Source organism: Periplaneta americana, chromosome 6, assembly GCF_040183065.1.
Source record: "Periplaneta americana isolate PAMFEO1 chromosome 6, P.americana_PAMFEO1_priV1, whole genome shotgun sequence".
NCBI classification, from domain to species: domain Eukaryota; kingdom Metazoa; phylum Arthropoda; class Insecta; order Blattodea; family Blattidae; genus Periplaneta; species Periplaneta americana.
In genome coordinates, this window is record NC_091122.1 from 7,195,906 (window position 1) to 7,219,986 (window position 24,081).

The following is a 24,081-nucleotide window of genomic DNA, read 5'->3' on the forward strand; positions in this document are numbered from 1 at the left end:
CATAAAATGAAATGTGTTTATGAATAATTTTTTCAAAAATTTTAGAAAAATTGTTTAGGATAGAAATGGGTCTATAATTAGTAACACTGTTTTTATTACCATTTTTAAAAACTGGAATAATGGATGCTTCCTTCCAAAGAGATGGGTAGATTCCTGTTTTTAAACTTAGATTGAATAAAAAAGTTAAAATGGGTATGAAAATATTAGAGCAACCCTTGATTATAAAATTAGGAATGCTATCTGTACCTTTAGATTTATTAGGCTTTAGCTTTTAATGGCTTTAATTACATCACCAGATGTAATTTTAGGCAGGGACAAACAGTCAGTAATATTAGAATCATAAGTAATGAAATTAGAGTTACAATTTTGTTGAACAGATTTAAATTGACTAGCAAATGCATTTGCAATTTCTTTTTCATCTGTGATGTGAACGCCATTTATTATTAGTTCTGTGGGATTACTATTAGTTTTTCGAAAAGTTTCTACATATTTCCAAAATTTATTTGGTTCATGCTTTAGGTTATCATCAATTGATTGTAACCATTTGAATTTATCGGATTTAATCATGGCTTTGACTTGTTTTCTAAATTTAGAAAAAATTTGATAATGATGATCAGTTTTATATTTTTTGTAATTTTTATGAGCTTTATTTTTTTTCTTAATAAGCTGACGTAATTCGTTTGAAAACCATTTAGGATAGTGCGATTTTTTAACAAATGTGACAGGGACACAAAAAGATATAGCATTGCTTATAATTTGAGACAAGGAATTTGCAGCAGTGTTTACATCAGTAGTCTGATATATGCTAGTCCAATCATAATTGTATAGAATAGAATAAAGATTCAGATAATCACCTTGAGAATAATTTAAATATGAACTGATATGACAGTGTTCCGGTAACGATAAATTTACTTCAATATAAATAGAGATAGATGGATGATAAATATCCTCTAAAACTAGAGAGTGATCGGCAAGTTTAACTGTACTGTTATTGACATTAGTAAAAACCAAATCAAGAAGATTTTTACTCGTAACGGTAGAGTTAATTTGATTTAATCCAAGAAGGCAGGAGGAGGAATATAAATCCTTAGCCTTAATTTTAGAGTAATAATGCGTATCATTAAGATTAAAACCAGTTGACCAGTTCATACCCGGAGTATTGAAATCACCAAGGATTACTATTCTAAAATTTTGAGTGTCAAGATTTATTTCAAGAAAATTAAGATAAGATTTTAAGTGACTGTGATCTGTATCAGGAGAGAAATAATGGTTACCAATTAACAGATTAAAACCATCAGCCATTCTAATTTCAACCCATACGCATTCACTAATAATTTCTAAGTCAAAACGCCTTCTAGTAAAAGGTAACTGGTTGCTAATCGCTGTTAGGACAATAATAATAATAATAATAATAATAATAATAATAATAATAATAATAATAATAATGTTTTATTTTCGCTGGCAGAGTTAAGGCCATAAGGCCTTCTCTTCCACTCAACCAGCCTTAATCAATACAATACATAAATTTAAATTACAAATATTTACACTACACTTAAAAGGTTCTCCAGCAATATTATTCACTACACATTTATTTAAATTTAGATAAATCTATAAGGTAAAGTAGTAACTTAATTTATGAGCTAATTTAATTCAATGAATTATAATTAATTTAATATTTGAGATAGCTAGTAAAATGATGAAAATTAATTTAATATAAGCTTACTAGGACTATGTTACAGGGAGAATATATATATATTTCTATTTCTATAATGAGAATATTAATGTAATTGCCATTAGAGGTTTTGTAAATCTATTCAGAGAAATTAATGATAATAATAATAAGAATGGACAGATGTTAGTTTCATTATAAGTAACAAATATTAATCAGCAATTAATCTGTTAAGTAAGAATTTATGTAATTTCGACCTAAATGAAGTTATTGTCCAACAATCCCTTACATCACTCGGAAGCGAGTTCCAATTTCTAGCAACTGAAACTGTATTCTTTACCTGACATAATTTAAATCCAGACGTTTGAGATGGGCAGGGCATGTAGCACGTACGGGCGAATCCAGAAATGCATATAGAATGTTAGTTGGGAGGCCGGAGGGAAAAAGACCTTTAGGGAGGCCGAGACGTAGATGGGAAGATAATATTGAAATTGATTTGAGGGAGGTGGGATATGATGATAGAGACTGGATTAATCTTGCTCAGGATAGGGACCGATGGCGGGCTTATGTGACGGCGGCAATGAACCTCCGCATTCCTTAAAAGCCAGTAAGTAAGTATATATTAGTTCATCATAACATTGGGATTGCAGCTATTGTAACTATGACCCCTATTTGGTCTTACTACAAGTAATTTTGGATGGTCTCTTAAGTTTCAAATCTGCTTCCAATTTCTTATTTCCCTCTTAAAATTTACTTTACGATTTATTGTGTAATCAGAATGACTAGCAATATCTACTGCCAGGATTACACAGCAAATTCTTGTGCCATTATATAAATCATGATGTGATAGCGCGTATCTGTAGTCTGAAAGTATCAGGAGAACCACACAGCCAAGCTGCAAAGAGGTGAGTCATCTTAACTGCATACACATTAAGATATTCATCGACACTTAGGACAAAAACCCAAATTTTTCCCTTCATGTCTTTCAAACTTTGGTGACATTATTGTTGGGTTTCACCTAAGCAATTTATATAATTTAAACTTAAAAATCTAATCTGGGAGCACAAAGAGAATTTTTTTAATTAATAAAATTTTGGACCGATCTAACTTAATAATAATAATAGTAATAATAATAATAATAATAATAATAATAATAATAATAATTTATTTTAGCTGGCAGAATTAAGGCCTAAGGCCTTCTCTTTCACTCAACCAGCAAAAAGTACAGGGACATCATTTTATTTTTACTTCAATTTTTATTGTACCTGAGTTTTTGAATGTACTTCACTCCCACCCCTTCTACTAATGAAGTTCAACCGTCCTCCACACAGATCCAAGACCGCATATAAAGTCTTAGTAGCCTTACTGTCATAATAAACAGTACGTTTCAAAAATATGTTCGCGTTTTCAAGTGACGAAAGAGCTTTCAATATTGAATCATTTTCGCACAGGTACTATCGTCCATTTGCCTACGTCGTATCCCGGTTTCCCCCACTAGCTTTTATTCGCCAGCTAGTGGCTGGGCTGTCGTCTTAGCTCTTTTGTGAGAACATTAATTTCTGTTAGGAATTGGACGTCTACGTTATATTATACAACTGTTTAAAACAATTTAAATGGGCCTCGTTAAGTAATTAACTGTCACGTGATTTCATCCCTTTCTACAACCCTACGACATAACCACTTGGACGGACAGTAGATAGTATGTCTGAGTAATTTAATCTTTTCCGATCGGGCAGAAGTGAAGATTGAATTTACAGTACGTAAGGTACTCTTTTACAGAGTAGGTACAGAATTATTTCAACATGAGTTACTAGTACGAAGGACGATACTGGTAATTGGGATTAGGTACAATAGTATATAGTGCGATAATATGCATATTAGAACTGAAGCCTGTATCGAAATGAACGGCCACCATTTTCAAATATGTGTTTACATATCCATATTATGATTATTTTTCAATTTAACTTCATTCTCTATATTGTATGCTAATGTGCTGTAGACAGTATAATATACACTGCATAATGAATACGTCCACATGGACAGCTCAGTTCGTGAGTAAAAACATTCATTGCTAATACAGTACTGTATTTTGATTAAACAAAAACCTAATGAAAATGATCAAACTCAAAAGCGCGATATTTCCTAGTTTACGTAAATGGATGAACTACTTTTCTTCCGTCCTATACCTAGTAAAGTGATTTGTTTGTATATTACGCCTGTATCATCGAACTCCAGTTGTGGAAGGGGGTAGGAAACGGCGTTGATCCAAAGGTATAGCCAGGTTAATATTAAAAATGTTAGTAAAAATAAAATGATGTCCCTGTATATATACATATGCATGAACTTACAAAGAATTCAACAATTTGATTTAGATGAGAGTTACATGTATACAAGAGTTATTTAAGAATTAAACAACAAAATACTATGAACTATTAATTAAACACTGAAATAAACTGTGTAGCAGAATTAAGCTAAAATACATAGAATGTTAATATATTTCAAATAATGTTAGATAATAGAAAGAGATTATTATGAGACAATTTTGAAAATACAGCACAATCAGGATGATGTCTAAAGAAAGAAGTAACAATGTAGTCAGTGATAGTTAAAATCAGTATGATTGGAGTGAAATGCTAATAAGGTTATCTTTTAAGATGTTCTTAAAGGTGTTTGTTGTCTTGCAGCCCCTAATACTTTGTGACAAGGAATTCCAAGGAATTCCAGGAATTAGAAATTGACGCAGAATAAACCTTCTTTCGCGAAAATGATCCCCTACATATGAAGAATGTTACATACCAAAATTATTTATTTATTTTTAACCATTCAAAACATATGTCACATTATACTATAAGCACTTTAGAAAATACATACATACATACACACACATATACATACATACATACATACATACATACATACATACATACATACATACATATAGGCCTATTGTATATTTAGAGGATAAGATAACTATAATAGATTGAAAATAATAATTTTGGTTTACAACATAGCCACATGTTTATATTTCAATTTGGTACTTCATTGATTTTTTTTTTTTTTTGTGTACAGAACATTGGAAACTGAAAAAGTCTGAAGAAACTCGTTACACAATTGAAATAATTTCAATTGTGTATCATTTTACTATCTAAACATTCAATAATATTTTAACTGTTTAATATACACTTCTATACGCATGTATCACTTATATCCAGGTACAGAACATGCCTCGATTTTTTGGTAGTTTCTGGCTTCCATCTTGTCTTCTCATGTAACTGTCTAGTCCTAACCAAAGAGTTTGTAATACTTACTAGAGACACATACCCGTGAGTGGCAGGCAAGAAAAATGTCACAAATTGAATCGGCTAGAATCCGCCATTAAAGGGAGTGTTTGCGGCGCAAAATTCGGAAACAGTACCACAATACATTGATGTAGCCTGGTGATAGACACTGTTTAAACATCTTTTACAAAGGATGAGTCGTGATGAAATAAACATGAATGGCAGAGGAGCGCTGTATTTATTAAAGTATTATAATGATTCATCTTTGGCGATATTCTAAAAAATAAATTAAAACACCCATATACACTCGGGATAAGTATGTGAAATATTGAATAATGGCTATGTCAACATTAATTTTAAGTATTACTAGTATAGTTTTAAGGACATAATAATGGATATTTACTGTAATATTTAAAATGATCTATATTTCAGTCCTTTCATGCAAAGGAAGGGGAAGGTATATGGTGCTTAGAAAATATTTAGTGGTGAAATATGAGTATATAAAAATTCTGGAAACTGATTTAAAACATAATGAGAATAAATTTTATCATAAAACAATTTATTCATTGTGTAGCTGATGACCACCAAGTTGGAGGTCAGTACAGACTTTTTAACACAATTAGTAGCGGTAATAGTATGCCTAGTAGTAGTGGTAATAATAGGTCTAGTAGTAGTGGTAATAATAGACCTAGTAGTAGTGGTAGTAATAGGCCTAGTAGTAATGGTAATAGTAGACCTAGTAGTAGTGGTAGTAATAGGAGTAGTAATAGTGGTAATAGTAGGTCTAGTTTTTGTGGTAATATTAGGTCTAGTTTTTGTGGCAATAGTAGGTCTAGTTTTTGTGGCAATAGTAGGCCTAGTAGTAGTAGCAACAGCAGACCTAGTAGTAGTGGTAATAGTAGGCCTAATAGTAGTGGTAGTAATAGGAGTAGTAATAGTGGTAATAGTAGGCCTAATAGTAGTGGTAATAGTAGGCCTAGTATTAGTGGTAGTAGTAGGCCTAGTTTTTGTGGTAATAGTAGGCCTAATAGTAGTGGTAATAATAGGCCTAGTAGTAGTGGTAATAGTAGGAATAGTATTAGTGGTAGTAGTAGGCCAAGTAGTAGTAGTAATAGTAGGCCTAGTTTTGGTGGTATTAGTAGGCCTAGTAGTAGTGAGACCTAGTTAGTAGTAGTGGTAATAAGACCTAGTAGGCTAGTAGTGGTAGTGGTAGGCCTAGTAGTAGTGGTAATAATAGGCCTAGCTAGGCCATGAGCTATATCTGCACTAATTTATTTGCATTTAATACAACCAAAAACTAGAAGTACATACTGTACAATACGGAAATTACATGATTAAGTCATTTATTGTGCAACAAAACAGTTTTAGACAGACATAGTCTGAGGATTTTCTTATGCTCTTTGCTATTACAATCCACTGTAGTAGGATGGCACCTAACCCTTACACACATTGTTGAAACCAACCTTATAAATCTGATTAATGTGTTTCTGGAAAAACTTTATCCAAGAAATATTCCGACATTCTGTAAACAAATTCAAAGGAGGAACTGCATTTAGAACATTCTTCCAAATATTAAGATATGCATGTTTTCCTGAGCATCCTACAATAGTAGCTGTGTTCGAACAATTATTTGCGGCGCAGTATTTCACCATTTTCTTATTATTTCCCTTCCAGTGTACTTATATTTATTCGTACTCCTCAATAAGCATGAACTGCTCGCACTCCCGGCGAAGCATCAACTCCCTTTAATGGCGGCCGAACAGCGGTTCAATTTTGTACGCGAAACTAGCGCCGTTGGTGTCTCTAGTTATATATTACAAACTCTTTGGTCCTAACGGATAAATAGAGAACTCTGGAGGATCTACCTATCACATAGTTCGTACGTTCACCACCTACGACACTGGGCGCTGGTCTTGTTACGTCGGCCGAGCAATAGATGGTGCTGGCAACAATTTCGCATCCTATTATATTCATCCATTCATCTTCGTTATCACTTATCAGTTATATTATCAAAAGTAATCTCATTAGACGTTATCTAGAGAAAATCAAAACTCGAGTGGGATTTAATTGACTATTACACGATTAGAAGAAAGTATATAAAGATTAGAAGTAACGAAGTATTCCAATACAATAAAATATTAATTGACTTACGAAAATACAACTGTCTTCAAATGTATTATTGTACCATCTCAACATTACAAATATTACGCTAGATGCATGCTAGATGGCAGTAGTGAGCAATGCCTTCTCGTCGAGAAGTTCTCGATCTATTATACACGATGGCAATGTTACTAGTCAAGAAGGCTTTGTTGATTCAGTTTCATTTTTATTAAAATGCAACATTCCACTTCAATTATCCGAATCCCAGTAATCAACGTCACTTCACAGATGATCTTCAATAAATCTTAATATTAAACAATCTCTGATACATGACTATCCATAATATCATATGGCAGAAGCTATAACATAACCTAACTAATATACTGTACACAAGTGTTAGAAAAGTTTTAATTAACGACGATGACATAAAAAATATACGTGGATAATTTTAAAAGGAATAATTATTGAATGTACAAATTTCAAATTTGAATGTGGTTGGTGGTTCAATTGATGTTATATTGGACGTGTGCGTAATAGAAGTGGAACTCGTTGATTTAGGCCTACATGGTGTATTCAACTTATTCAGGATTTCCGAATGGTGCTCTTCATTTATTTGTAAATCGGATTTCAGAAGATGCATAGGTATGATAAGTGATTTTTATTAATTCTTGTTCTTGAATGCCAATGCGAGTCATATTTGAAACTGCTGTGCATCGACTGGAGTGGTTTGTAATTATATATATATATATTTTTTTTTTTTGACGTCCAGACCAGCGCAGTTTCAAATGTTGGCAAACAAAGAAACAAATGCTAGGGACGTGATAAAATGAAACAAATGCTAGGGACGCGATAAAATTGTGCGATAAGCAGCCATGATTGGTTGAAATACGTCCTTTCGTACCGTTTTATTGGTCAAAAGTAGTATGACGTAGTAAGAGTGTAATAGTCACGAAAAAAGAATTCTTATCCACGGCATGTATGTGAAGGGAGCTCGTGCAAAACAGTGGTAAAGCGATTCACATGAAAGTTCCATGGCAATTCTGTAATACATAGGGCAACTGTGAATCAACTTGTTAAAAGATTCCGAATAATAGGCACTCCTAACAGAGAAAAATAAACATGTAGAATTATTACGGGAGAAACATAAAATGAAATAGATGAACGACTGGAATACCCCGAAAAAAATATCTCTCGTTGTCTTCCTCGGGAAAGACGTTTCAGAATGTTCAGAAAAAATTCTCATTAAACTGTTACAATTAAACTTCCATAAAATTACTATGTTCCACGAATTACTACCACGCGATCCCATGAGTAGAGTTCGACTTCGTAACTGGGCGTTGAAGTGTATTGGTAACAGGAGACTAAAACCTGAATTAATCAAATTTTCGAATTACATAGCCACGTCATTTCAGAAAAGAACCGGTACTACAGCGCAGAAAACCCACGACATATGAATGAAATTCCACTACATGATGACTAGATTGGTGCGTGATATAGTTTGAAAACACACAGAATAATAGGGCCTGTTATCTTATGAAGACATTACCACTGCTTCAAGATTTCACAGCAGAAATATTAAAACCATTTTTCGAACAACTAGTAGACAATAAATACCAATAATCATTCTTTCAGCAGGTTTCTGACACTGTACACACTGCTTACGAATCAACGGAAATGATTTTTGAAAGTTTTAAAGATAGACTTATAAGCAGTAGGTTATGGCCCCCTCGCAGCCCCGATCTCATTCCGTGTTACTTTTATTTAGGGTGAGGTTAAAGAGTAAAGTTTATAAGAATAATCCTCACACAATAGAAGAACTAAAGGAAAACGACACTCGAGAAATTGCTCTAATCTAATCACACCTGAGTAATTTATTCGTGTTGACGGGAACTTTCTACGCAATGTCGATAATGTGTCGTTTGTAATGAAAGTCGTTTTCAAAAATCTTCTAACACAGGTTAGTGTTATTTGTTATTAGCTTTAAGTATCAATAAAACTTATGTCTTCAGTAATAAATTGAGTAGTACATAGCGCGCTATTAGTGGAGATATTGGTTAACTTTTCCCGGTTACAACGCGAGGTACGGCGCAAGCGTCTGACTGTCCCGATCGCTACTAGCCACTCTGTACAATTCATCACAAAATTTCAGTCTTTACACACAGCATTGAAAGCTGTCAAGTTAAGTAATTGTAAGCCTGTCTGCATTCAGTTTTCAGTCACTGTTAAATAAGAAATGGAACGTTGGTCAGGACGCGTTGCCGTGGTGACAGGGGCCAGTTCCGGTATAGGAGCGGCCATTGCCCAGGAACTGGTCAAGAAAGGACTCAAAGTTGCTGGTCTGGCGCGTAGAGTGGAGAGAGTGCAGGTAAGAATTTCTTGTATGTTACAAGAACTACAAAACACAATTAGGTCAATTTCTTTTGCCTTATGAGAGTGGATTCAAAATTCTTGTATTTACAGTGTCTCAGGAAGGTCAAATATCCTGGAATATATTGGCATGATTATTTCGAAAAAAAATGCATATGCTTTGTGGTCTATACCGATAGGTTGCCGAGATAGAAATGTTTTAATGTAAAAATTGAAAATCAAAAAACGTTTAAGCTCGACCATGCCGAAATGTAGTAATTATAGCCTACACCTGGAAGCAGTCTTTTAATGGACCTCATTAAAGTACACCTATTCATTAAAGTTCAGGTGTTCCACCAATCAGAAAATACCATTGCAGCAATATGAAAGCGCAAGTATCGATTATTCTCGGGTATGCAATCGAAAGACAACTAGCGTGAGATTAGACAATATTAAACTCAGTCGAAAAAAATAACACACAAATTAACATCAATTCACCGTCATCTTCCAGCCTTTCACAAAGCACATTCCCGCAAATTCATTTCACCAATTGTCGGAAAAAATCAATATGGTCGAGCATAAAAAGTCGTATGAAACTTCACTATAATGGTAATTAATTAATTACTATCATTATAGGCTCGTTGCATAATGTACCATTTTGTTCTTTTTCTATTTCATGTTACAATATTCCTAGTTAAAGTGTCAAAGATTTTACAATACATTCTAAAACATTCCACCCTTCTCCTTCATACATTTTTCTACTCGGCGAAAATATGACGTATTGGTCGTCGAAGATCATCGTGACGTTTCTTGATGCCGGGAACACCATCCATTATGCGAGCGAGCAATTACTCTGGTATATTAACATTCCTCCTGTACACTTCACCCTTCATACAATGATATACATAAAAATACAAGAGCTAGAAGTCCTGATATCTTGGGGTTTGGAGAATGTATCGTAAAATCTTTGTCACTGGAGTTATAAATAATATGATAACAAATAAAATTATAACTTTTTCTTTCAAACATCAATCGCTCTCTTAGATAACATATTTATATGAAATTTATTTAAAAAATATCACCGATATTACTATCAAGCAAAATATTTATCTTTCCTCCTGAGACACCTTGTGACAACGGTTTTATTATTCAAAGTAATGACAGGCAATCACTTGTCTCATAAACTCAGCATCTTCTTCCACCTCCCATTTTGGTCGAAAATTATCCGTTGGCACAAGAAATAACTGATTTCAACGATGATTTTTGCAGGATTTGGCAAATTCATTGAAGTCAGCCCCTGGGAAGCTGTATCCAATTAAGTGTGACGTCACCAAACAGGAAGAAGTTAAGGAAGCATTCAAATGGGTGAAGGATAACCTTGGAGGAACCGACATTCTGGTCAACAATGCAGGAGTCTGCTCTATCAATACATTGGCAGGTATTTGCGTATTTCGCAAAGTGTTGTACAACACATAACAGTATAAATTTTACAATTCAGGAGATATGACGTAACTCGACCCAGATCTAACATTAATTAATAAAGATTGGGATATGCATTTAATGGTGATTTTCTTAACAAAATTTTATTACCACGAATTTGCATTCTAGCAATCTCATAACATAGTCAACATAGATTGTTCCTTATGCTAGTTCTAATATACTGTATCAGGATTCAGTATCCTAGTAACCACATATAGTTAACATAGATTGTGTTAACGCCACATAACAAGAATGACTCTAAGGTTCAATTGTAATTAATAATGCAAATAAAATGAACTTAACAGCGATTTGCTTATGTCAGTTTTAGTATTATCACGATTTCGTATCCTAGCAACCACATAAATAGTTAACATAGATTGTGTTAACGCCACATAACAAGACTGACTCTAAGGTTCAGATGTAATTAATAATGCACATAAAATGAACTTAATAGCGATTTGCTTATATGAGTTTTAGTATTATCACTATTTCGAATCCTAAAAATTACATTTATAGTTAACATAGACTGTATTAAAGCCACATAACAAGACTGACTCTAAGGTTCAATTGTAATTAATAATGCACATAAAATGAACATTACACCGATTTGCTTATGTCAGTTTTATTATATCACGATTTCGTATCCTAGCAACCACATATAGTTAACATAGATTGCGTTAACGCCACATAACAAGACTGACTCTAAGGTTGAATTATTGTAATTAATAAAGCACATAAAATGAACTTAACAGCGATTTGCTTATGTCAGTTTTAGTATTATCACGATTTCATATCCTTGCAACCACATATAGTTAACATAGATTGTGTTAACACCACATAACAAGACTGACTCTAAGGTTCAATTATTGTAATTAATAATGCACATAAAATGAACTTAACAGCGATTTGCTTATGTCAGTTTTAGTGTTATCACGATTTCGTATCCTAGCAACCACATATAGTTAACATAGATTGTGTTAACGCCACATAACGAGACTGACTCTAAAGTTCAATTGTAATTAATAATGCACATAAAATGAACTTAACAGCGATTTGCTTATGCCAGTTTTAGTATTATCACGATTCAGTATCCTAGCAACCACATATAGTTAACATAAATTGTGTTAACGCCACATAACAAGGCTGACTCTAAGGTTCAATTATTGTAATTAATAATGCACATAAAATGAACTTAACAGCGATTTGCTTATGTCAGTTTTAGTATTATCACGATTTCGTATCCTAGCAACCACATATAGTTAACATAGATTGTGTTAACGCCACATAACAAGACTGACTCTAAGGTTCAATTGTAATTAATAATGCACATAAAATGAACGTAACTGCGATTCCGTACTTCGAAATAGCTTTGTTATTAAGACCATATTCATCAGACGGTGTTGTGGAAAACTGGAGGAAGATGAGTCTAAGGTCCATTTGTGATAATACCTATAAAAGAAACTGAACCGCGACTGCGTACTATAGCTCAATGAGATGGTGTTCGGGAAAAGTGGGTAAAATAAATTTTTGGGCAAATGAAATTCTGTTCCCCAAGGGATTACGCAGATTAAATTCTACACGTGGATGTGCAAAAAAAAAATAATAATAATACTAGCATTTGAATGTTTTATTTGTGTATAATATGATTTACAATAAGGGTATGATGTTTAATTTTCATTTAACTCAAAAACTCATTTTTATGACATGCCCCTTACCTAATCACCATCGAATCATCCGCCAAGGGATTACAGGGGTAATGATGATAGAGCATCACGAAATGTGAAATTTACAAGACTGTGTTCGACAGACGGTCCTGTGGAGAACTGGAGGAAGATATACGACCTCAATGTCCTGGCCCTCAGCATGTGCACCAAAGAGGCTCTGCAGTCCATGAAGGAGAAAGGCGTGGACGACGGTCACATCATACACATCAACAGGTTAGTGAGTTATCTACCTCTTTCTGCTGCTATTTAAATATTTAGAACACGTCAGCTAATGTGGTAACTTTCTGCAGCATTGGAGGTCATAATATACTTGACGGAGTCGCAATGTATTGCTCGTCTAAACACGCCGTCACCGCCCTGACTGAAGGTCTTCGTCGTGAGCTGGTGAACCAGAAGTCCAAGATTCGTGTCACTGTGAGTACATCTTGCTGTTTGTCTTCTTGAGACATGCTTGCAGAATAATATGTATGTATGTATGTATGTATGTATGTATGTATGTATGTATGTATGTATGTATGTATGTATGTATGTATGTATTCACACTGCAGTGGGTATATACCTGGTGGCAGTGGTAACTAATTATACTCAATAATGACAATAATAAACTTATTAATTAAAATACAATTAATAATAATACTAATAATTAGTGCTAACAATAATTAATAATAATAATAATAATAATAATAACAACAACAACAATAACAACAGGGAATATACTAAATTAAATGAAACGATCACTTAAAATAACATTTGAAATAAATCTAATTTGTATCTTAAAACTAAGATCGAACTAAAACCCACGAGTATGATATGTTCATATCTGCACAAGTACCTTCCAAATTACACTCATTTCGCTGTCAACTCACTCACTGCACTGGAACTACGACACATTTTATTGATTCTATCCTGATTTCACTAACACTTCAAAAACATTTCACTGTTCAAATACTTTGCACTGCCACTATAAACTATAAAGTTTCACTGACAGGAACACGTTTCACTTACACAACACACTTCACTGACACGACATACTTCTTCACTGACACAACATAATTCTTCACTGATACAACACTTCAATAACAACATATCATTTACACCCTTTACATACTGTGTATAATTACCGTCTATTAGTAAAGTCCTTAAGCCTATTTTTAAATACATTTTTGGTTGTTGGTAAAGCCTTTAGTAAGCCTGCAGGTAAAGCATTCCAGTCCCTGATAGTACGATTGAGAAAAGAAAACTTTCCAGTGTCCGTCCTCTGCCTTCTTTCTCTCAACTTATATGAGTGGTCGTTCCTTGAAGAGTAATTTGGCGGCTGCAATCCATTTTTTATTTCTCTCCAGGCAGGCTCACCTCTGTATGTTTTGAACAGTGCGCATAATCGAATTCGCGTTCTTCTGTCCGTGGGTGTGTCCCTTTTTAATGGTGAATTTTTCCGACAACACTTAATCTTGAATCTTTTCTAGTGTCTTAATATGTTCTAATCTGTAAGGATACCAACATGCAGCACCATATTCCATTACTGGACGTACTAGTGATTTATATGCAATCTCTTTGGATTTATCAGAACCTTTTCTTAGTACCCTCATCACCAAGTGTAACGCTCTCCATGCTTTTCCCGCTGTGTCTGTAACGTGTTCCCCCCAACCGAGATCGCTAAAATATGCGACAATATTATAGCACAGACCGATTAGTTAGTCCTGACAGCTCGACGACGCGAAAGAAGGGAAGCATTAGGAGTAGTGGGGAGAGCTCTGGAGTACAGATAAGAGCGAGCGGCCAGTAAAGGAATGCGGTACAGCTTAACTGTACTAGAAACATACCGCTCTACCGCACGCATGATATCCGATCGCTCTGAAGGCAAGCGGCTGACTAACCCAAACAATCCTTGGCGTAACTAAATGGACTCGCCTGACCCAGGCGCACATTGCCGGCGACTGTCAGGACTAAATAATCGTACTGTACGGTAAGGTTGCCTAATTCTGTGACATATTTAGTAAAGTCTATATTTATGCCAAAATTATAATAAAAATTTTCAAATGACACCTAAATGACGTTATTTGGACCTTTAGCTACAGGTTTTACAACATTCAGTGTCAACAGTTTCACAAGTTTGGTGTATAATATCTTCAGTGCCTGGGAAAAGTGACATAAGTCAGTTTCCACAAACCTTTTTTGATAATTTATTGTCAGCTTACACTGGTTTATGTCGATTTGATTTTTTTCTGTATGAATTATTGTAATGAGAGAAATACAGGGACATCGTTTTATTTTTACTAACATTTTTAATATTAACCTGGCTATACCTTTAGAGAACCGGAAACACAGTTTGATAACCCCTTCCACGACTGTAGTTCGATGGTACTGGCGTAAAACACAAACAAATCACTTTACTAGGTATAGGAGGAAAGAAAAGTAGTTCATCCATTTACGTAAACTAGGAAATATCGCGATTTTGAGTTCGATAATTTTCATTAGGTTTTTGTTTAATCAAAGTGCAGTACAGTATTAACAATAAGTGTTTTTACTCACGAACTGAGTTATCCATGCGAACGTATTCATTATGCAGTGTATATTATACTGGGTGTTCATTTCAAAGTGTGTCATGACGTCACTATTGCGAGTCAGCGATTTGAAGCGAGTTTCAGCTTTTATGTCAGAGAAGTTGCCTATTAATCAAGGCGTTCAATCTGAACTTGAGAACGTGTACGGTATAACTTGAATGTCGTAGCAAGAGATGGCGGTCTGTAAAGTCTGTGTGCTACCATAACCTCTTTCGAACTGTGTTTTGCGTGGGCAAATCGTACGCAGGGTATTTGTTATCATCGATTGCGTACGGCAACATTCCACAACACAAATCAAAATGCTCCGTGTCCATGTTGACCGTCCAAGTTAACAAATACGTAAGTAATCGTCTTAACCCTCTCCCCATATCCCGACAGTAAGAAAAAAACTCACTTCAGTACGTGTTTCCAAACAGTTCACATTCTTGCCACTACTGGCGTTACCCTACGTATCGGTAAGTAATCTTCAAAATGAACGCCGTGCTTGCTAGGCAACTTCTCTCGCATTTAGGTAATACGCCCCTGCGGAAGTGTAGGAAGATTGAATTCTCTAGGCTCATCGGCTAGCCACATGACGACATAGAGCGAGCCATGACACACTTTGAACTGAACACCCAGTCCTGTCTACAGCACATTAGCGTACAATATAGAGAAAGAAGTTAAAATGAAAAATAAGCATAATATGAATATTTAAACACATTTTTGAAAATGGTGGCCGTTCATTTCGATACAGGCTTCAGTTCTTTTGTGCATATCGCACTACAGACTATTGCATCTAATTCCAATTGCCAGTTTCGTCCTTCGTACTAGTAACTCATGTTGAAATAATTCTGTACCTAGTGTATAAAAGAGTACCTTACGTACTGTAAATTCAATCTTCACTTCTGCCCGACCCGCACAGATAAAATTACTCAGACATGCTATCTACTGTTCATCCAAGTGGTTATGCCGCAGGATCGTAGAAAGGGGGGAAATCACGTGACAGTTAATTACTTAACGAGGCCCTTTTATTTAAGATATTTTAAACAGTTGTATAATATTACGTAAACGTCAATTCCTAACAGAAATTAATGTTTTCAGAAAAGAGCTAAGACAGCCCAGCTTTTACAGAGGGGCGAACAGAAGCAGGTGGGGGAAATCGGGATGCGACGTAGGCAAACGGACAGTAACTCTACGAAAATATGATTCAATATTGAAAGCTCTTTCGTCACTGGAAAAGGCGAACATATTTCAGGAACGTACTATACTCACTCAGTGCTGTTTACTATATGCGGCCTTGATTCTGTGTGGAGGACAGCTGGAACTTCATTACTAGAAGAGGTGGGAGTGAAGTACATTCAAAAAGTCAGGTACAATAAAAATTGAAGTAAAAATAAAATGATGTCCCTGTACTTGTGTCTCTTTTTCCAAGCGAGCAGATGTTCCGTAAGTTGTCAATAAATTATCAAAAAAGGTTTGTGGAAACTGACTTGTGTCACTTTTCCCAAGCACTGCAGATATATGATTCTGCATTGTTATACAGTGGCTCCTAAATCCGTGACAGGGATCCAAATTCCTTGATAGTGGTTTCCTAATTCGGTAATACTAAAATAATCCTCATTAACTGCTCAGAAAACAAACGTGTATTTGGAAAAACACATTAAAGGCATGGTATATTCTTTTAATATGGATTAACCAAGGAATAACAACATAGAAAAAGGGCCTAAGTGAAAATTTCATAGTAAATACTTGTGTAGCTACAGGAATACATATTAATACATTATAAACAAAATAAACTGAAAGTTAAATTCAATACAAAATTAAATTTGAATAAATTGAATTATAACACAATTATTTCTCATTATTTATATTGCTAACAACATCAGTAATTAAGTTAAGCCCTATTATTTTATTATAATTATAATTGATGTTTTCTATAACTTATTTCTATTATTACTTCCGCGAACTATTTTCTTTCATAGACATTAATTTTCACAATTCAACGTTGACATCACTGGTCGAGTGAGTCAGGAAGGAGAAATATGAAAATAAATCTGTAAATTGGAAAGCTCCTGTAGCATTGTTATTGTCTCACAATGTTTAAATAATCATACACATTGCTTCAGCTGACTATAATCTACAGTAATATATCATTTTTTTATAATGCTATATTAATTCTTACCTCAAATATAAAATATTTCATCAGGAGCGGTCACAAGAGAAAGAAAAACTTACTGGTCAACCACCTTTCACTGAACAAAAACTTCTGCAGTCGACTGTTTCTATTCAAAAGGCGGGTAGTAAATAGGATTGAAAAGAAGACATCTTCTGGCATCTGTTACGTATTTTAAAAACTTAAAAGTCAGAGACCACAACTCCATGGCAGTCAATTGAAATGTTATCACGGGATTACGGGTATCACGGAATTAGGCACCTTTACCCCACTTCTTTCATTGTCAATAATGCCAGATCTCTTTAAAAAGTAAGCAAGATGGATTCATTTTCCGCATCCACAGCTCTTTTCGATTTCTCAGAGTAAATATTCGCATTTCTCTTCACGTATTTCCTCTCCTGCACTCCCTAGTTCCTAATCTCTCTCTTTCTGTCGTTATTTTTTTCATTTTAATTCTACCTTAATTTGTCTTCCTTTTATCAACAGTAATCTCACTAGACGTTTTGATTTATCTAGAGAAAATCAAAACTCGAGTGGGATTTAATTGACTATTACACGATTAGAAGAAAGTATATCAAGATTAGAAGTAACGAAGTACTCCAATACAATAAAATATTAATTGACTTACGAAAATACAACTGTCTTCAAATGTATTATTGTACCATCTCAACATTACAAATATTACGCTAGATGCATGCTAGATGGCAGTAGTGAGCAATACCTTCTCGTCGAGAAGTTCTCGATCTATTATACACGATGGCAATGTTACTAGTCAAGAAGGCTTTGTTGATTCAGTTTTATTTTTATTAAAACAGTTGCATTCCACTTCAATTATCCGAATCCCAATAATCAACGTCACTTGACAGGTGATTTTCAATAAATCTTAATATTAAACAATCTCTGATACGTGACTATCCATAATATCATATAGCAGAAGCTATAACATAACCTGACTAATATACACAAGTGTTAGAAAAGTTTTAATGAACGACGACATAAAAAATAAACATGAATAATTTTAAAAGGAATAATTATTGAATGCACAATTTCCAAATTTGAATTTGGTTGGTGGTTCAACTGATGTTATATTGGACGTGTGCGTAATAGAAGTGGAACTCGTTGATTTAGGCCTACATGGTGTATTCAACTTATTCAGGATTTCCGAATTGTGCTCTTCATTTATTTGAAAATCGGATTTCAGAAGATGCATAGGTACGATCAGTGATTTTTATTAATTATTGTTCTTGAATGCCAATGCGAGTCATATTTGAAACTGCTGTGCATCGACTGGAGAGGTTTGTAATTTTATATATATATATATATATATATATATATATATATATATATATATATATATATTTGACGTCCAGACCAGCGCAGTTTCAAATGTTGGCAAACAAAGAAACAAATGCTAGGGACGCGATAAAATTAAACAAATGCTAGGGGCGCGATAAAATTAAACAAATGCTTGGGACGCGATAAAATTAAACAAATGCTTGGGACGCGATAAAATTGTGCGATAAACAGCCATGATTGGTTGAAATACGTCCTTTCGTACCGTTTTATTGGTCAAAAGTAGTATGACGTAGTAAGAGTGTAATAATCTAATTAAAATCTATTCCCTCCTCTTTCTCTGTCGTCTCTTCTCATTGGTGTTTTGTTTTCTTCTGTTTCTAGTAGGGGTATATTTAGATTCAAATTTAAATTTTCAAAGTCAAGTGACCTACATATGTGAGAAAACTTTTTCCATAATCCATTCCCTCAAACACTTAACCAACGTTTTACCTCTCAGCCTTAAAAAGAACGTGATCAAAACTTCAGTAATGCCGCACTTCGATTATTGCGATTCTCTATTCACGAATCTAAATACTGATCTTGCCCATAGACTACAGCGTGTTCACAATATCTGCGTTCGTTTCGTTTGTAACATTAGAAAATTCGATCATGTAACACCGTCACTAGAATTGTTGTCTTGGAGTCCACTTAAAGAAAGAAGATTCTTCAACTCTCTCTTATTACTATTTAAAATCATCCACACCTCCACACCCTCTTACCTAGCATCTCGTTTTGTTTACCTTTCACTACCTCGAACCCGGAACATGTACCTTCTCTCTATTCCTCTGCACAGAACATCCTTCTACTCATCATCTTTCAGCATATCTATTCCACGCCTCTGGAATTCTCTCCCTGACCATGCCAGAGACTGTCGAAGAATATCAAAATTCAAATTTAAATTAAAAAACCGCATTCTAGTTCATGGAATTGCTTGTTGAACACCTGTCAGGTTGTTGCGCAACTTCGGCTTAACCCATGACATATAGTAAATAAGCTGCTGTAAAATTGACAATTAATATATAATGTATTATTATTATTATTGTTATTATTATTATTATTATTATTATTATTATTATCAGTTATCACTACCATCACTGTTATCTGTTTTCTTTCTTTTTTTCCTTGTATAAGCTCGATGAGAGCTCTACAGTGTTCTTTTAACTCTGTTGACCCTCTATAGAGCTTTAACTTAATTTATGCTCGGCCATGCCGAAATGTAGTAATTATACACCTGGTAGCAGACCTTTAATGCATGTCATTAAAGTACACCTACTCATTAAAGGTCAGGTCTTTCAGCCAATGACGACTCAGGTTACAACTGTTCAGCCAATGACAGGTCAGCTTTCTACCGTTATAAAACCTCAAGTATCGATTATTCTCGGATATGCAATCGAAAGAGAATTAGCTAAAAGTCACGGAGGCTGGAAATCCAATACTGTCGCAGAAGGTTATGTTCTGTTACTATAATAATTAGCGTTAATTTAAAATAATATTCAAATAAATTCAATTTGTCATCTCGTTTTTCAATGTCTAATTTAATTTCAATGTTATCTCTGTAGGTTCTTATGGCCTAGCAAGGTCAATGTGGACATCTGTTCCTCGGAAAAAATCAATACTTTCGCGTCTGCGCACATCTCACAACATAAGGGACATTGCGAAAAAATTAATAATATCAAGTTAGAAATATGGTCGAGCATAAAAAGTCGTATGAAACTCGCCTATAATGGTAATTAAGAAGCTCGTATGAAAATTATGAAACTCGCTTGCACTCGTTTCATAAATATCCATACTCACTTCTTAATTACCTTCATTATAGGCTCGTTGCATAATGTACTATTGTAGGCTATTATTTTCATCAGTGTTTGTATTTCTTTTTTCTATTTATATGTGCTATCTGGTAGGATGGAAGAGAAGGCCTTATGGCCTTAATCCTGTCAGATTAAATAAATAAATTATTATTAAAATAAATTATTAGTAGCCATTCTTCCTTTGTCCGTCCACTTGTCTATTGTACTAAAGCCATACAAAATTTAATTTCAGGACACTTGTATGTTAGATTTTTTTCCTTGTTTCGATGATTGCCACCACTTCTCAAAATAGTGAATATTTATTTTTCTAACACCCTGTATATCTACTGTAAAGGTGTTGAGGGTTCTTGACATTCATTATTTTCTAATTATTAGGCGAGCAAGCCTAAGAGACTTTTCTGAAAAAAAAAAAAAATAGCCCAAATCGACTGTTACAGACTCATCTTCTTATTGGGTACTGAATTGGTTTCAAACAGATATCGTCGGATGTCACTTTATAAGTAGGCTTTTCTGTGTCCTTTGTTTCAGAGTCTCAGTCCTGGAGGAGTGAGAACAGAGATAGGAGAAGCATCGGGATTCAAACCGGAGGTATTGGAAGCTTTCAAGGACAACCCGATCTTGGAGTCTGAGGACATCGCGGATGCCGTCCTCTATGTCCTGGGAACACCGCCACACGTACAGGTGTGTCCTACTAGCATAAACATCGCTATTCCTTCTACCACCACCATCATGATCACGAGTCACCAGCGTGATCTACGGTTATGGGTTCGAATCCCGGTCGGATATTTACCTGAAAGTGTTTTCCCTGATTCTTCAAAACTGCAAAGGGGACCCTCGGATCCATAACATCAAAACTAAAAAAAATTATAAATCATTTCGAATATGACACTTATTTTCAACTGTCATGTGCGCGCTAAAATGGAATATGCCTCAGTAATTTAGTCCTCCACTTCTAACTCGCATAATAATCAAATTGAAAATAAAATAAAGAAACAATTTTCAAGATACCTTTATTTTAAAAAAATATATTTCATTATTCGGCCTTTCATAGTAACATTTCGTACAATAGTCTACTTACTGAATTTAATTTAATGCTTTTTAATATAAGCCACACTGTACGGACAGAATACGGTACAATGTTGGCAGACATTTTTTATTTTTAGTGGATATAAATCCACGCCCTACGGATGAAAATCAAGTACCATCAGCTTAATACAGTGATTAAATAGTTTAGTACACTTTCACGATTACATCCTGATTTTGTAGCCACTCCTATCAATGTTCATTTATTTATTTATTTTATTTTATTAGTAATTAATTATTTTTTTGTTTATTTTCTTATTTTCTTAATTTATTTACCTATTTATTTACTTATTTATTCATTTACTTATTTCTTTACTTATTTATTTACTTATTACTTATTTATTTATTTACTAAATTGATTTACTTATATACTTATTTATTTACTTATTTATTCATTTACTTATTTCTTTACTTATTTATTTACTTATTACTTATTTATTTACTTAATTGATTTACTTATATACTTATTTATTTACTTATTTACTTATTTATTTATTTACTTAATTACTTATTTATTTACTTATTTACTTCTTTACTTATTTATTCCTTTTTACTTATTTATTTATTTATTTACTTATTTATTTTCTTATTACTTATTAATTTATTTACTTATTTAATTTACTTATATATTTATTTATTTACTTATTACTTATTTATTTATTTACTTAATTGATTTACTTATATATTTATTTATTTTCTTATTTATTTATTTACTTAATTACTTATTTATTTACTTCTTTACTTATTTATTTATTTATTTACTTAATTTATTTACTTACATATTTACTTATTTACGTAGTTACTCCTTTTTACTTATTTATTTATTTATTTATTTATTTATTTATTTATTTATTTATTTATTTCCTTATTTATTTACTTATCACTTATTTATTTATTTACTTATTTAATTTACTTATATACTTATTTATTTATTTACTTATTTATTCATTTACTTATTTCTTTACTTATTTATTTACTTATTACTTATTTATTTATTTACTTAACTGATTTACTTATATACTTATTTATTTACTTCTTTACTTATTTATTTATTTATTCATTTATTTATTTATTTATTTACGTATTTAATTTACTCATATACGTATTTATTTACTTATTTATTTATTTTTTGTCTTTACAGATACACGAGCTCATAATCAAACCCGTGGGAGAGTCAATCTGATTCTGCTCGTTACAACCCAAGGACGTTTAGCTTCATATTAAATTGTCACGCTCATCTTAATAATTAATTATTATATTTTCATGATTTATCAATAAATTTCAATATGAAAACATAAAAATCTCAAATCATTTCTTTAACAACGGCAACACCCTACATCACGCTACCTGCAACAATGGACGAGTCCATTTTGGCATGGTGAGTATGGAAGTAAACAGAACAATCCTTTTACGGTCTTACAAAAAAAAAAATTGTTATACAGATGTTTAACTGCGTTATACTTAAACAGTGAAAGTCTCGTTTATAATGTGTATTGTGTAAATTCTCGACTAATAATCACTTCATACGTCGAGCATAACAATACAACTGTTATAAAACTGCGCCATAATTTTGTCATTATTTTATTATGAAAAGTAACAGAATAAATGAAATTCTTTATTGCAAAAGATAGTGTGCGCTCAGGGCCAAATTTAGGTATAGTACCACCCCCAGGCATTGCTAAAATTTGCCGCCTCCAATTCCCTCAAACAGTTTACGAGCAGCTATTATACAGGTCATGTTTAGTTTAAATTAGTTTTAAATGAAATGTTACAATAAAAAAAAATGAATTATTGATATTATGGTAATATGCGTTACAAGGGCAGTATGTTGAAGTTTTCATGTTCGAGGAAAAGTTTGAAAAAGCAAAACGTAGTTGAGCTTTTTTAATTTCCGAGAATTGAAAGAAAACATACCGCTCGTGTATCGTACATTATTTTGTGCGAAGATCGTTTATTACATACCTGAAAGAGGAATTTCTAATTAGTTGCAATCAAATCTCCATCTTGGTTTCTATTCAATGAAGGCAAATTTGCAAAACAAAAATATCTATCTTCAACCTTGTTGCTTTAAAATGTTTTCTGTGTTTACTATACTCCAGCAGGCCGTGATATACGTCTGTCTTTTTTCCCCCCCAGTCTATGATGAGTCTGGAATCTTGTTGATTTTTTCACGGCTTCCTTAACGTTACTTGCATCACGAATGCAGTAACTTTAGCGGAGTTGTAGAGTTTACTTAATTTTTGCAAATATTTAAAAACAATAATTAACATTGCAATTTAGGTGAAATTGCAGTGGTAAGTTTCCAATTTATAATTATTATTATATTGAACGTCTCTAAAAATAATATGTTAAAAGCCTAAAGCAGTAAAATCAATAAGTCACTTAAGCGGTAAGAAGAGGGAAATTGTTATGTGTGTTAGGTTGGGAATACTGAATGTGGAATTTTAGACTTTCGCGCATTGGTTTTGTGCGGAAACCAAGCAAATACGCACGATCTCGCACAAAAATATATGCATCTTACTTGTGAATCATGAAGTATTCCT

General features: G+C 33.4%; 1 protein-coding gene across 1 annotated transcript; it reads left to right on the forward strand.

The window, feature by feature from the left end:
* The first annotated feature begins 2,517 nt into the window (after nt 1-2,517).
* On the forward strand, nt 2,518-22,839 carry LOC138700949 (farnesol dehydrogenase-like). The gene is made up of 7 exons (XM_069827397.1): nt 2,518-2,574; nt 9,257-9,412; nt 10,663-10,831; nt 12,680-12,809; nt 12,887-13,010; nt 20,984-21,136; nt 22,680-22,839. The coding sequence occupies exons 2-7, from the start codon at nt 9,281-9,283 to the stop codon at nt 22,719-22,721; spliced, it is 750 nt and encodes a 249-aa protein (XP_069683498.1). The 5' UTR covers nt 2,518-2,574; nt 9,257-9,280; the 3' UTR covers nt 22,722-22,839.
* Nucleotides 22,840-24,081: the final 1,242 nt, after the last annotated feature.

What these genes read in the sequence shown, in the direction of transcription:
- LOC138700949 (XM_069827397.1), top strand. Translation starts at nt 9,281, where the DNA reads ATGGAACGTTGGTCAGGACGCGTTGCCGTGGTGACAGGGGCCAGTTCC. An exon ending in GTAGAGTGGAGAGAGTGCAG is followed by an intron (nt 9,413 to 10,662) that starts GTAAGAATTTCT and finishes TGATTTTTGCAG; the next exon opens with GATTTGGCAAATTCATTGAA. An exon ending in CACATCATACACATCAACAG is followed by an intron (nt 12,810 to 12,886) that starts GTTAGTGAGTTA and finishes AACTTTCTGCAG; the next exon opens with CATTGGAGGTCATAATATAC.